This window comes from Astatotilapia calliptera, chromosome 6, assembly GCF_964374335.1.
Source record: "Astatotilapia calliptera chromosome 6, fAstCal68.1, whole genome shotgun sequence".
NCBI lineage: Eukaryota > Metazoa > Chordata > Actinopteri > Cichliformes > Cichlidae > Astatotilapia > Astatotilapia calliptera.
In genome coordinates, this window is record NC_137427.1 from 10,687,153 (window position 1) to 10,702,500 (window position 15,348).

The 15,348-nt window shown below is 39.0% G+C and overlaps 2 protein-coding genes across 2 annotated transcripts in view; both read right to left on the reverse strand.

Annotated features, from left to right (window-relative positions):
- Nucleotides 1–1,689: 1,689 nt before the first annotated feature.
- Nucleotides 1,690–10,289, reverse strand: LOC113023832 (polymeric immunoglobulin receptor-like). The gene is made up of 7 exons (XM_080302737.1): nt 9,053–10,289; nt 8,515–8,841; nt 7,582–7,878; nt 6,717–6,776; nt 2,436–2,525; nt 2,268–2,341; nt 1,690–2,028 (listed from the first exon to the last, which is right to left on the reverse strand). Exons 1-7 carry the CDS (start codon nt 9,087–9,089, stop codon nt 1,876–1,878), a joined length of 1,038 nt encoding a protein of 345 aa, XP_080158863.1. The 5' UTR covers nt 9,090–10,289; the 3' UTR covers nt 1,690–1,875.
- A 1,142-nt stretch (nt 10,290–11,431) lies between these two features.
- Nucleotides 11,432–15,348, reverse strand: part of LOC113023833 (polymeric immunoglobulin receptor-like) — a 10,928-nt gene continuing 7,011 nt past the window's right edge. The window contains exons 5-8 of the mRNA XM_080302748.1: nt 15,348; nt 15,174–15,254; nt 15,005–15,081; nt 11,432–12,765 (exon numbers count right to left, since the gene is read on the reverse strand). The exon at nt 15,348 is cut by the window's right edge and continues 35 nt beyond it. Of these exons, the coding sequence (XP_080158874.1) occupies nt 12,658–12,765; nt 15,005–15,081; nt 15,174–15,254; nt 15,348 (267 nt within the window). The 3' untranslated portion in view covers nt 11,432–12,657. The remainder of the gene's footprint in view (nt 12,766–15,004; nt 15,082–15,173; nt 15,255–15,347) is intronic.

Sequence of the window (15,348 nt, forward strand, 5' to 3'; positions counted from 1 at the left end):
TGTCCATGTCTTTATTTACCTGGTACTAATTTCAGCTCGATTTCAGTGTAAATATCTATTCCAAATATGGTCACTCCACACCAGTATTTCCCAGCATCCGTGGATTGAAGATCAGAGATGGTCGTTGTGAAGATTCGTGCTGTTTTGTCATCATGGATACTGTATTTATTTTTCGAGGAGTTTGATGTTGTAATAAGAACATCGCCACTACCACAGTCATTATTACACAGGTACTTTTCATAAGATTCATAACCCTCATCATAAGAGCAGGAAACGTTAACCTCTCTACCCACATATCCAGTCACATGGATCACCCCTGCTTCACAGGTCACACATCTCAGAGTCACTGTAAAGACATTTTGAAAATATTATGTTTTATTTGAAGCAACGTTAGAGCTGTAAAAAAAATAATCAGATGACCAGGACAGCCATCTAACTTTTCATAACTGGTCCTGCATACTGCTCCTTAACAGTAAAACAGATAAATCTACTGTTTAATCTACATCTGCCTTTGACCTTTATATGTTTATTTATTTATTCTTTTAAAATACTTACTGCAGAGGATGAAAAGCAGGTTTTGGAGGCTCCACATCTTTGCTTTGGCTGATTGAAATTTAAGATTTGAAAATGTTAAGCAGACACTGTGGTCTTTTACAGCAATGAGAAGGGACGTGCAGAGCTGAACTATAAGTACAGAGGGGATGGCGCTTTCTTCGATGTCTCTTCCTCTAAATGTATTTCAGTAATTTATAAAATAGCTGACATAGGCCATCTAGTGGTGAAAGAAGTATTTAGAAGTTAGAAGTGTTAAGAATAGCGCTGCCAAAAAAAAAAAAAAGTTATAAGATCTAGGAAATTGTACTTACAGATTTGAAAGTCCAAGCTTTCACTGCAGAAAAGTAAACCTCAGAGGTTTTGTCTTTTATCCTGTTGACTTTAAGCATGCTTTAATATAAAAGCATCATTAATCTCCTGATTTTGTTTCAGTTCCAAAGCATGAATTCAAAATGGGGAGAATTTATAGAGGCCAATGCCAACATGTAGGGAAAAAATCATCTGCACCTCGGGACCTGCACAGATTCTTCTATGCATGGATAGGATAGACTGTCTGTGAGATCGAGGAGCTTCTTCCAAATTCTCCTCTCAGACAACTCAACTGGAGTCTAAAGTTCAGTTCACTGACTCCTTTGGCATTGGCTGCCTTCACTCTGCTGCTCTTGCAAACTGCCAACACATAGTGATAGACCTTAACAGATCCCAGTCCTCATAATAATAATAATAATAATAATAATAATAATAATGGATTGGATTTATATAGCGCTTTTCAAGGCACCCAAAGGGCTTTACAATGCCACTATTCATTCACTCTCACATTCACACACTGGTGGAGGCAAGCTACAGTTGTAGCCACAGCTGCCCTGGGGCAGACTGACAGAAGCGAGCCATATCGCGCCATCGGCCCCTCTGGTCAACACCAGTAGGCGGTAGGGTAAAGTGTCTTGCCCAAGGACACAACGACCAGGACAGAGAGCCCGGGGATTGAACCGGCAAACTTCTGGTTACGCTTCCCAACCTATCTATTTAAAAAAGTAAATGAAAGTACAGATGTAATCGGAAAAGCAGTTGTGGTGATTATAGTTTATTTAGTTAAAATAAATGAAGATGAATAGAAATCAATGTACTATTAAATGTATTATTATGTGTCGCCAGACTGTATTTTATTTTACTTTGCTTATTTAGTTAGTTCACACTCATGTTGATAATTTACATTTGGAGAATTCTACATTTTTATTTTAAAAAGAGTAGAAAGTTTTATGAACACTCTAAGGAATACTAATGAAATGAAATATATGGAACCACAGTTGTGAACTCAATTCATGTTTTTCTATTATGGAAACTTTCATTACAGTGGATTTCTTCTGTTGTGGGCATGTTTGCGTAGACCTCTTCATCTCTACCTGGATCTTCATGGTGGCTACAGGTGCGTTGCTTTTTGTAGGTCAAGACACTTTCTTGATTTTCATAAATCTAAAAAAGAATCAGCACACAGTAAGCAGAACAATGAACGACACACGTTGCAGAGACCTGGGCTGTTGGAAACATTTTGAAAAAAATGTCTATACACTGGCATTTCAGCCAAATAAATTTTACATATTAAAGGTTGTTTGGACTATGAGTAAAATCAGTCATTTCTTTTATTGTAATTATTTATAGTGGAGTGTGTTATAGACGCACAACTCTATTAAGATTCTTTCTCTAAGACTTACTCTGCTTCCTGTTGCACCCATCACTTCCTTTGAGCTCTTTGTCTTGGGTGTATGTTTGCTCGTGGTGTCCCCAGCTTCAGAAAATACACAGCATTAGATGTGGTTATGCTAGTTTTTCATGCACATCTGAGTTTAAGGGTCTCTGTTTGTATATGAATGTAACAATACCTTTGAGACATCTGTACTTATAGACAATTACTAGAACACACATTAGCAGCAGCGCAACGGGTACTGTGTAAACCACATAGAGTGCTGCATCTGAAAAATAGAAACCAAAACAGAACACAGTAAAACTGCAGTTTCAATAACAATCTTTCATGGACCTAACAGCAGACCTGTGGACTTACGTAATGGTTTCATGATCTTTGGTTTATACGTTATGTGTGTAACTTAACTGTGGTTACTGGTGCACACACCCACAGATGTTTTAACATATTGGCTTGACCAAAACCAAATGTTAACCATAATTCATGGTGTAAAATGTATTTCTTGTCACAACACCTATCAGCTGAAGTACACAGTAACAAACACACACGTGTTTCCTGTATCTGTAAAAGTTTCACCCCCATTCTCTGCGACCTGCTGGAGCAGGGGGGCTAGGACTAGGAGGAGGAGTTGGCCGTCCGACTGCGGTCTGGAGTGTGGAGCCTTCCTGCTGCTGCGGAGTCGGGGCGGTCTGCCTCCCCCCACCGCAGGGAAAAGGGAAACACCACCTGGGTCTGGGTGCAGTTCCCCCCTCCAGGGGCGGGGGCACCTAGACCCGGTTTGTAGAGTACGCTTGGGGAGTGTGATCATGTGTACAACGTCTCTTTATGTCTGTCTCCACGTTGGTTGAGTGTGGAGTAAGTGCATATGAGAGCATGAGGGTGGGAATGGATGTTTGTATCTGTGTGTGCCTGTATGTCTGTGTCTATATGTCAGGTTGGGTGTCAGGCGCCACCTCTCTGGGGACATCTCAGGCCCTCCAAGGTTTGGAGGCCTATCTCCCCCTACCACCACTTCCCCTGCCAGTGGCGGACCCCCTCAGACATCGGTGCGTTGGTGGTTCTTTGTGTCCGGGGATGGGCGTCCAGGTACACACCGGCTCACTCCTTGGCGGCCGCTTATCGGGGCCTGGAGCCTGGGGCTCGCTCGGGCCACTTCGGAGGTGGGGTGCCCCCGGCCTCTCGGCCTGGGGCTCGGTCACTCAGGCGCAGCTGGCTGCCGGCGGAGCTCACGGGCGCGTCACTGCAACTCCCCCTGGCTTCTGCTCCGCGGCTGCTGAGTGAGCCCTCATCTGGGACTCTCCTCAGCTCTTTCCGGGACAGTGGCGCAGCTGCCCCTCTGTTGGTCTTCCTTGGTCTCTTGTGTTCTGGGGGCCTCTGGATGTCTGGAGTTTTGATCTCCTCCACACCTGCTTCACGCCCTGGAGGACGGGGCTGTGGCCCCCCCACACCCTCTAGCAGATTATTACATGAAGGAACCTTTTAAAAAACAAAAAACAAGCGCGTCCATGCTCACAGGTGTACACACGGGTGATCACACCCACAAACTACACCCTTTTTGGCTCCTACCTCAAAGCACACTGTGTTCTGTTGATCTTATGTGCTGCACAATAATGTTTAACATTTAGTATTTACTGTCATATTCCCATATATCATTGTGATGTTGTTTATTCTATTACTCTTGTTCTCTTCTGCTTGCTTTCTTTTTTCTTTCTCAGCAGGTGATCCAGGTGATTGATATATGCATTTTTTTTTCTCTGCCCGTTCTGTTGGTTTTTGTCTTTTGCCCTTCTCCCCCGTCCCTCTTCTCAGCTGTTTCTCTTTCCCTCTTTCTTTCTCCCCTTCTTTCCCCCAGTCAAGTCTGTCCCGTATTCAGTAAGTGAAAATAAAATAAACAATAAAAGGTGAATCAAATGGACCATTACGGCAAGGCTGGGATGGTCAGTTTGGTAAAGTAAATCCGTTGGGCATCTTTCTTTGCCTTTAGACAACAATTCTGATGGCAAAAGAGCCAAACGGGACAGGCCAAAAAAAAAAAAAAAAAAAAAAAAAGAATTGCTGGCATATTATTATGACTCCATGTCCTGAGAATCAGGCAGCTACAACACTTTGGTACAACCAGTTGAATGACAGTTATTCCATTGTACACTTTGTCTCGATGTGTTTAACTTCACCTGCTGTGCTATATTTGTAAACCTTCAAAATCTACCTGTAGAAACAGTTGAAATTATTTTCACATAAATACAAACTTCAAACAGTGGACCATGAAGGGCTCAGAGTCTTCAGGGTTTCACTCCTGCACAGGTGTTAAATTTATTTTTAGGATGCAAGACTAGAGTAAAAACTGTCAGTGACCAACACATCTTTAACAGGAGCTGAAGAAGTCGTCAGAATATTATATTGAAATGGTGTTTCCTTGCTTGGACTGAAAACCTGAAAGACTTAGATGCCAGTGCCAGATTATACAATTAAAACTGCATTCATCAAAACATCAGATAAGACCAAACAACAAGACACTGTGTGATGTAAATGAAAAGTTTAGGAAGTACACAGACAGACAGGAGGGGAGGAGAGAACACGGAGAGAAACCACAGACATAACGGGCTGGGGAAAACATGGAATAAAACACAAGGAGGAGAAATGAGGCATGGGAACTCAGATACGTGGAGGGGGACACGGGGTAAAGACATGAGGGGAATTCTAATAAACTGAACAACCTAGGTGTAGAATGACCACTCGGTAGCTTTCTTATGATGCTGCTTTATTGAACGTGTATCCAGCATGGGTTATAACAGCACAACAACAGGTGTGGCAGCTAAGAGAAGAACTGCACATAGACAGCACTGCCGCAAAGCATGTCATGGTGGCGTAAAGCCGCAACGCCCACCCGCTCGACACAGGCAACCCAGTATATGACACTAGGAACCATAGAATAAATAGAGAACAAATCGACCCAGGACCATGACACCTCGTGTTAGTGTAGGTTTAGTTCAGTGTCTAGTCTGTGTCTGCCATGTTTCCTGTGTTACTTTGAACGTCTGTGTCTCATGTCAGTGTGTCTAGTTTTGCTTCCCTTTTCTCGTTAAGTCTGATTTCTCGTTAAGCTGTGTATCTATCCTGTCTCCCTTTCCCTGATTACGCCAGTGCGTATTTAATCCTGTGTTTTCCATACCCTGTGCTGTAGCATACTTCTTCGTGCTGTGTTTCGTCCTCCCGTGGTCCTGAGGCTTAGTCTAGCTCTCAGTCTGTTTTGTTTCTCTCTCTCGTCTCATAGTTTCTGGTTGTCGTGTTGAGATTTTGGGTTGTTTTTTGAAGTTTGCTTTTGATGAAAAGTTTTTCCAGCAATAAAGCTGCCGTTTTTTGTTCATCCCTCTGTGTTCTGCAAGTCCTGCATTTGGGTCTAAGCTCCTGCCTGCCACACAGCACGCATCATGACATTAATAACAAATAAACAGAATTTAATTTCTCAGGGCAAAAGATGAATTTCTATAGCAGATAATTAAATAACAGATAAGCTGCAAATCTTATTAAAACATGTTTAAAAGGCAGAAATTCATGTCCTCCCTTCACATAGCCGAACCCATCCAGCGGGCTGTAGTGGAGTCCTCGCTGGGCTTTATGTTTGACACTTCTGATCTACAGTGACTGTAAAACTTTACAGTTGGAGATGTTTCATGAGAAATGTTCTATAGCTTAGAGTTAGATGAGGTTTAATCCTGTAACATTTGACAGTTTCAGTTGCTGTGCTTTGTGATACCCTGTCTCTGGACCCTTTGGAGATTTTTTTCTTAGAAGGTAATCAAACAGCAAATAAAATGGTAAATGGCCTGTATTTGTATAGCGCTTTACTAGTCCCTAAGGACCCCAAAGCGCTTTACACATCCAGTCATTCACCCATTCACACACACATTCACACACTGGTGATAGCAAGCTACATTGTAGCCACAGCCACCCTGGGGCGCACTGACAGAGGCGAGGCTGCCGGACACTGGCGCCACCGGGCCCTCTGAATACCTGGAAAAAACTTATCCTCCCTTATGGTGTCACGCTACAGTATTAAAGATGGGTTAATATAACAAAAGAGAGAACCTTTTTAGTCCTTAATAAAGTTCTATGGTATCTCTCACTGCTAAAGTATTGACTTCTGACTCATTGGTCTAATGTAGACATTCATTTAAATACATCTATGCAAACATTTGCATTGTTTTCATTTTGGATTATGCATTTCTTAAAACAAACAAATGGAGTCAGTGGACCAGCATTTGCAGGTGAATCCAGTTTAATCAACCCTGCTGGCACGATTTCAACAAGGTAGAATTACTGGTCGAGCTGGCTGATCCCTGAGAGTGTTCCTCACAGCTGTCCAAGAACTTTCAAAACACTGTAAAAACGCGCATGCGCAGTGCCTTTGTTTTCATACGCACAAAAGAAGAATAAAAAAAAAAAAAAAAAAAAAAAGTTTTACCTGGGATTCTTGTTCCCACTGTGGTGCCTGGAGTTACAGTGCTGGTGTGCTGCAGAAAGACTGTAAGAGAAAAAAAAACTCTTAGTGCTCTCAGCAACTATATTTCAGAGACAGATTATAGTCAAAAAAGTCAAAAACACTGGGTCATTTGACCAAATGTTTGTACCAAAACACTTTTTCACGTTTTCTCCATTGAATTACCAGGAAACAGATAAATCAACCAAGAAACCAGTGCTTATTTCTGTTACTGTTTTTCATGGAGTTTCATAGACATTAAATTGGTCATGTTTGTCAATCTGTTTTTAAAACCAAAGGTGATTGTGCTTTTGAGGTTGTAGCGCACAAGCTGTGAAACAGACGTCCCCAGTCAGTCAGCTTGGCTGACTCAATCTTCAATCCACCCTATCTTCAGCCTGACGAAACATTTTTTAACTCTGTGTTTTTAAAAGTGCTACATAAATGAAGTTATTGTTATATATTCCATGGTATCAGTTTTCACAGTATTAATACTCAGGTGATAGTTACACTTTCAAGGTTTGCTTGATTCCTATTTTATATTTGTAGTTAATACATGTGAGCACATAGCACATAAGCTTGTATAACTTAACAAATTCTTACATACAGCAAAACAAAACAGACCCCAAAACAGATTTCAGATAAATGTTCATCTGATAAGTAACGAGTAGGTGAGGTTGTCAGTAGTTCTATTTCGGTGGTGCTATTTGTTGTGCTCACTGTGAGCTTCATGCAGACAGTTTTCTTTTTTCATTTGTTCACACCTCAGACAGCTGAACTGAGCCCAAACAAGCACACAGCTTACACATCTATTAGTTGCATTATATATACAAAATTGTTCATAGCATACCTGACAGCTCAATCTTGGTGTAGTTTCCAACTCCCCACTGTGAGTCTGTCCCACACCAGTATGTCCCAGCATCATCTGCTTCCAGTGCTGTGATCTTCATCATGAAAGAACTGGAAGTAGCATTATCTTGCAGTGTGAACCTCCTTTGACTCACCGCCATCTTTGTGCAATTGTTGCGGTGGTCTCCCTTACAGAGGAACTTGCTGTTATGCCGATATTGTCGAGGATAAGGACACTGCAAAGTTAGTGGATATCCTGCAGTACCATTTATTGTAGTTGATTTGACACAGCACCACTCTGTCAGATTGAAAGAGAAAAGGTATTTTAGAATCACCAGATATTCAGCTTGTTGGAGCTTATGAACTTTGGTCACAGTGTCACAGCAGCTGTCTGTCAAGAAGGTAAACAACACCAGAAGCGTTACAGCCAAAAAATGGTTATATATAAAGAACAAGAGTTTTATATTCAACTCATTGTTTTAAAGTCTTTCACTTGCTTCACATACATGCTTATATGAGGGTTTAAATATATTTACTGTTTGCATTTATTATTTTATCTCCTCATTAGTCACTGATTTAATGTCTTTTGCTTGTTTCACATACATTTATAAAGTTGTGACTTTTTTCCACCATGCAGTGCTTATATGAGCGTTTACTGTTTGCATTTATTATTTTATCTACTCGGGAGTGTTTTATGTCTTTTTGTTACTGGTCTGTACATGTTTATCCATCGGGCTTAAGCACTGAGATGTCAGCATAGGAGCTTAAGATTGATTGTACTAAACTGAACCAATGAGTATTGAGTTAAGCTACAGTTTAACAGTATGTTGATTTTACAGCAGATATAGCTGGTAATGGCAGTACGTTTAACTTTCTTTATATAATTTTTAATCACTTTAAATGTACAATTCATCCTGTCCATGTCTTTATTTACCTGGTACTAATTTCAGCTCGATTTCAGTGTAAATATCTATTCCAAATATGGTCACTCCACACCAGTATTTCCCAGCATCCACAGAATGAAGATCAGAGATGGTCGTTGTGAAGATTCGTGATGTTTTGTCATCATGGATCCTGTATTTATTTTTCGAGGAGTTTGATGTTGTAATAAGAACATCGCCACTACCACAGTCATTATTACACAGGTACTTTTCATAAGATTCATAACCCTCATCATAAGAGCAGGAAATGTTAACCTCTCTCCCCACATATCCAGTCACATGGATCACCCCTGCTTCACAGGTCACACATCTCAGAGTCACTGTAAAGACATTTTGAAAATATTATGTTTTATTTGAAGCAACGTTAGAGCTGTAAAAAAAAAAAAATCAGATGACCAGGACAGCCATCTAACTTTTCATAACTGGTCCTGCATACTGCTCCTTAACAGTAAAACAGATAAATCTACTGTTTAATCTACATCTGCCTTTGACCTTTATATGTTTATTTATTTATTCTTTTAAAATACTTACTGCAGATGATGAAAAGCAGGTTTTGGAGGCTCCACATCTTTGCTTTGGCTGATTGAAATTTAAGATTTGAAAATGTTATGCAGACACTGTGGTCTTTTACAGCAATGAGAAGGGACGTGCAGAGCTGAACTATAAGTACAGAGGGGATGGCGCTTTCTTCGATGTCTCTTCCTCTAAGTGTATTTTAGTAATTTGTAAAATAGCTGACATAGGCCATCTAGTGGTGAAAGAAGTATTCAGAAGTTAGAAGTGTTAAGAACAGCACTGCCAATACAAGAGTTAAGAGATTTAGGAAATTTTACTTATAAAGCTTGCATTGTAGAAAACCAACTCGGAGGTTTTGTGTTTCATCCTGTTAACATTAAGCATTCATTAATATAAAAGCATCATTAATCCCCTGATTTTGTGTCAGTCCCAAAGCTTGAACCTAATTCAAAATGGGGAGAATTTATAGTCTTATGATGACAAGTTAAAAAAAATCATCTTCATTTTGGGGCTTGCACAGATACTTCTAATAAAGACTAACGGACCAGTTATTCCATTATTAATTAGCTCAGAATTAGAGTTAAACAGCTACTTGATTCTGCAGCAGAAAAAGCAGATAATCTTGTACCACTGTTTATAGACATGCAAACTGAAGTCCTTGCCTTTAACTATGTAATTAAGGTAATGCAATGTAATTCGGTTTCTGATATTTGTTTGCTTTGCATTGTCTACAGAAAACACACACACACATATAACAACCTAATTCTTGGAGTCTGCCACTCTCATCTGAACATTTATAAGTGTTCTGACCTGACACATTGAAGCGATTGCTGTCAACTCAGATTTCATGAAACCTTAAAAAACATTTACTTTGTACTACTTTCAGCTCGACTTCAGTCTACATATCATCAAATGTTCTGGTCACTGGACACCAGTATTTCCCAACATCCATAGATTGGAGATCATAGTTAAGGGAGCAGGTCTTTTGAGGGACTGAACGCTGGCGTGTTTTTGCTGCCACTGCTCTCTTTCGATACTTATTGCTTAGTATAGTTACACAGGTTTGTGCTATTCCCAGAACTTATATTTTCTGCCAGGTAAGTTGTTTCCTCGCCTTACTCGGTTGGGTGCTGTGCTTTCGGCCATATTTACTGTCAGCTGTTAGTTTCAGCTGTCACCTTCACCACATATGCATTCACAGCTCACTAGCTACAAAACCAACAAGGCTCTCTGGCATTAGAGCACACCTTTCCCTGGCCTTAAGTACTCCTAATTGCTGATTAGAGTCAGCTGTACAAAAGGGTGGCAACTAAGGCAGGAAGACAGCAGGACAAACCCACACAAGGTCAGTTTCACAGGATAACCTGCAAAGGCCGTAACAATGATAATTGTCATTAGATATAGGCAAAGGCAGCTCTGGCCCTTTTTAAAAACACCTTCATCGTTATTATCTTGGGTGTCTGTAGTACTCATCCACCTCAAAATCTGTTCCCTTGATGATGACAAGGAAGGAAGCAGGAACCTGCTGCTTTTTTATTTTTATGTTACACATTTCTTTACAGTACGCTAGTTGTTTTTGTACATTTTTAATTAATAACAAACGCAGATAATACATTTTCTCAGACTCTTATCCTGAGAAATCATGAGGCAATTTTATATAATATACTGCAATTTTTATTAAACATACACTAAGCTGCTTGCAAATAAAATGCATTTAGTAGATTTGAAAAATGTGGTATATCAAAAAGTTTTGAAAGAGCTAATTGAGCCAATAAGCTTACACAGAGAAGCTTATTTTACAGAACAACAAAATAAGACAGCCAAAAGCCTGGAGAGCTTTATATTAATTAATAAACAGTTCAGCATCATTGCTCAAACAGAACAGGTGCATTGTGTCATTACCAGGATTTTCTTATGTAGGACTGATGTTAACATGAAAAAGACACAGTGGTACAAATTAGTAAACAGCCCAATAACACGGAGTTTTTTTTTGCCATCTTGGTGTTTAGAAAGCAGATAGACAAAGGGACTAGTTATGCAAACAAGCACTCATTTGTTAACAACCTGTGACTAACAGGTCATTAGGATATATGCATATCGTAGGTAATCTTCTATTCCTACTCTAATAATCAGTGTTAAACAAATACATCACCAGCAGGGGGCTCACTGTGAAACACTAACCAGTAATATTGCACGTAAAGGAAGATAATTTATACAATATGAAAGTTTTGTCAAATGTTCAAGTTGAAAGTTTTGTAGATGTTTCTGTGTATCATGAACATTTTACCTTTCACTGCTGTATTTTTGACTCCAAATGTCTAAAACTGACATTTTCAGCAAAGTGGGGACTTCTTTAAATAGTTCAAAACAATAAACCAAACAAAAACGAATATATAAAATTGAATAAATGTAATGTTTTATTACTGTATGTAAACACATTTGATTGTGTTCCACTTTTGTATTTGTTCACTTAAAAATCATGTGAAATCTTGCATTATTAGATTTTCACATTAAAAAAACAGCAGATATTTTTATGAACACTAAGCAATTAAAATCAAAGCTAGTAACTACAGATGCAAGTGCTACTTCCAGTTAGGTCCATTTATAATTGTTTTTATACCTCTTTGCCAGAACATATTCTAATTATAGTTATACAGTGGACATGGACATAATGCGTAGACTCTCAGCTTTCATTTGAGGGTATCCACAGTCAAATTGAATAAAGAGTTTTGGAGTTTCAGCTTCTTAACATGTGCCAACCGCTTTATAAAGGGACCAGAAGTAACTGGACAACTCAAAGGCTGTTTCATGGGCAGGTGTGGGCACTTCCTGTATTATGTCATTATTAATTAAGCAGATAAAGGGCCTGGAGTTGATTTGATGTGTCATGCTTGCATTTGGAATATTTTGCTGTGAACAAACAACATGCATCCAAAGGAGTTCTCCATGCAGGTGAAAAAAGCCATCCTTAAGCTGAGAAAACAGAAAAACCCATCTGAGAAATTGCTTCAATATTTGGAGTGATAAAATCTAGTTTGGTACATCCTGAGAAAGAAAGAAAGCACTGGTAAACTCAGTAATGCAAAAAGACCTGGATGTCCATGGAAGACAACTTTGGTAGATGATCGCAGAATCATTTCATGGTGAAGAGAAACCCGTTTACAACAGCCAACCAAGTGACAGCACTCTTCAAATTGATTGGGCAGATGGACTTGTACAGATGGACAATGACCCAAAACATACAGACAAAGCAACCCAGGAGTTTATTAAACCAAAGATGTGGAATATTTTTGAATGGCCAAGTGGGTGACCTGATGTTAACCCAAGTGGGCGTGCATTTTATTTGTTAAAGACTAAAAGAAGGAAACCCAGCACCTGGTGATGTCCATGTGTTCAAGACTTGGGGGTGTAATTGCCAGCAAAGGGTTTCAATCATGTATTAGAAATTAACATTTTATTTTCACCTATTTAATTTGTCCAATTACTTTTGAGTCCCTTCAGCTGCATCTGAGTTGTTTCATTTGAAGAACCAAAATGAGAAAATAGTTGTATCTGTCCAAATATTTATGGACTGAACTGTATCTTCTGTTGGGTTTATGGAAATTTTCATTGCAGTAGATTTATTCACTTGCGGTCAAGTTTTCGTAGTGTACTTCTACATCTACTTCTTCATAGACGTTACTGGTGCTTTGGTCATTGGAGGTCACCACACCTTGATTTTTATAAATCTAAAAAAGAATCAAGACACATTAAACAGAACAAATGAATGACACGTGTTGCAGAGAATTGAGTTGTGGACACATTTAGAAATGTTCTACAATTACACTAAAGCCAGTAGAAGTATTTCCTTATGGTTGTACACCTTAACAGTGAGTCAAGTTGTAGTGTGGACGTAGGGGTGGGTTTTGATTATAATTTTTCCAATTAAAGTCGATTCTAGCTTGAATAACGCGATATTGATTCATTAAAATCCTGAATCGATTTTTAAGTATAAATTTATTTTGCCCGAAACGCCAGAATCTCAGGTTGAACCTCAGAAAAATTTCGACAACCACCAAACAGCTAAAACAGTAAATGAGAGCAGGTACACAGATTCTGCACAAAGACGTTAAGGACCCGCCGACGCATCAGAATCAGTGAGATGTCGACTTTCTCACCCGATGGCACGTACATGCTGCCGGGGCTGAAAGCCGACAGCTCACTGATTCTGATGCGTCGGGTCTGTGCTTTGTGTTTATGTCTTTTTTTGTGCTACATTCTGAAGCTGCAGGTTTTTGTCTCTCTCCAACCAAAATTGACGGAACCAGGAGCAAAACAAGATGCAAACTGGCTTCAGATTTTTGCTTCACATGAACGTCATGAATTCCCTCTTACTTTGTCTCCACCACGATAAAAATCACACTTCATGCACAGCTCTCTCTCTCTCTCTCTCTCTCTCTCTCTCTCTCTCTCTCTCTCTCTCTCTCTCTCTCTCTCTCTCTCAGTGTACTTCAAGAAAAGTTTCCCATCTCAAATCTTTTTTTTTTTTGCATTATGTGCTTGCTTATTACCCACCAGTCTACCGTAATGTGCTCTCGGCCACTGTTTTTTTAATTAATTAATTAATTTTTAACTTAAATGACTTCTGACAAAAAAACCTTATTTCTGGTGTTCAATACTGAAGAAATGTAAACTTTTTCAAATTATGCAAAATTGTGTCTCTAATAGAGCCTCTGTAACTTTGCTCTGCTTCACTTCAGCAGCATCAGGTAATGTTCATATGTTGAGTCATGGTTTTCTTCAGTTTTTGTTCTACTGCAGAATATTTTTAAGGTTATCTGCTATAAAAAGCCAGGCCAGGAAAATCTCCTTCAAGGTTTTCTGTGTTTTATCCACAGTTACTTTGACACAAAGGCATCTGCTGTGATGCTTACACCTTTGATAAAGTTTCACAAGTGTCAATTTTATAAAAATAAAATTTGTATATGTCTATTGTATATTGTATATTGTATATGTATATGTCTGACTGTCTGAGGCAAAATTTCCCATCGAATCGAGTCGTGGTTCAAATCGAATCTTGGATCAAATCAAATAAGGACCTTAGGAATTGGAATCGAATCGATTCTAGAAATCAGTGACGATACCCAGCCCTATGTACACGTCTGTCCTTGAGATTGTTTCTTTCCTACCTCTCCCAGGCTTGTTCCATAATGTGTCACTTTCATTGAATTTACTGATTTCACTCCAGTTCTTGACATTTTAAAATCCTGTAATAACTTTCTACATCTAAAAGTATTTTTCTCAAGTTTAAACAGATTTGCTGAAGTTTTTGAACTGTTTGTAAACTGGAACATAACCCAAAGTTTTAACCACATCCTTGCATAGCAGCAGTGCTGTGGCTGAATGAAAAAGGTCAGTTTTAATAGGGCTTATTATACTGACTGTGATAGTCACAGGTGCTGTCTTGTGTGGAAAAATGTCGCCACCCAGTGGACACTAGAGGGACAATAAATAATGAACAGAGAAGCAATTCAATGGTCACATTGGCTGAAGTCAGGAAAGTTTCTGTTAGGCTGCCACTATAGTTGTCTTATAAACATCAGAAACACTGCATTGATTCTGGTATTATTTCCCCCAAATGTTTCTGTGAAAGTGTGCAAATTAGTTTGTTTAGAAATGCTGTGTTGAAAATCACTTGTTCTGTTTAAAAAAAACAAAAAAAAAACACCTGTGAAAATATTTTACAAAAACATTCATTTTCATAGGGTGGGGCTAATAATTGTGTCCTCATCTGTAAATGAATGTAGACATAACAAATCCAAATGGGAGATCCAATTAAATTCCAGTTGTCCCACATTCCAAACTAATCTTGCATATTAAACCTAACAAACAGTAAAAAATCAGTTATTTTTTTAATCCTAAATATTCATAATTGAGTGTGAGACAAACATACTTCTCTATTAAGACTTTACACTTTAGTTTTCTTACTTCACTTTGTGCTGCACCAATCACCTTCTTTGAACTCTTTTTCCTAGATGCATTTCTCCGCAGGGAGAGAACAGCTTCTGAAAACACACAGCATTAAATATGGTTATGCTGTATTTGCATGCACATTTGAGTGTAAGGGTCTCTCTGTGCATATGAATATAAAAGATACCTTCAATCCTGGAACGTCTGTACTTATAAACAAGAACGAGGATACATATCAAAAGCAGTACAGGGGGTATCACATAGAGTGCTGAAAAACAAACAAACAAAAAACTATTGTTCTCATAACACAGAAGTACACATTGACAGTCATACATATATAATATATCTTTAAATTATTTACC

What these genes read in the sequence shown, in the direction of transcription:
- LOC113023832 (XM_080302737.1), bottom strand. Translation starts at nt 9,089, where the DNA reads ATGTGGAGCCTCCAAAACCTGCTTTTCATCATCTGCA. An exon ending in CACCAAGATTGAGCTGTCAG is followed by an intron (nt 6,777 to 7,581) that starts GTATGCTATGAA and finishes TTTCTCTTACAG; the next exon opens with TCTTTCTGCAGCACACCAGC. An exon ending in AGTGGGAACAAGAATCCCAG is followed by an intron (nt 2,526 to 6,716) that starts GTAAAACTTTTT and finishes TCTATTTTTCAG; the next exon opens with ATGCAGCACTCTATGTGGTT.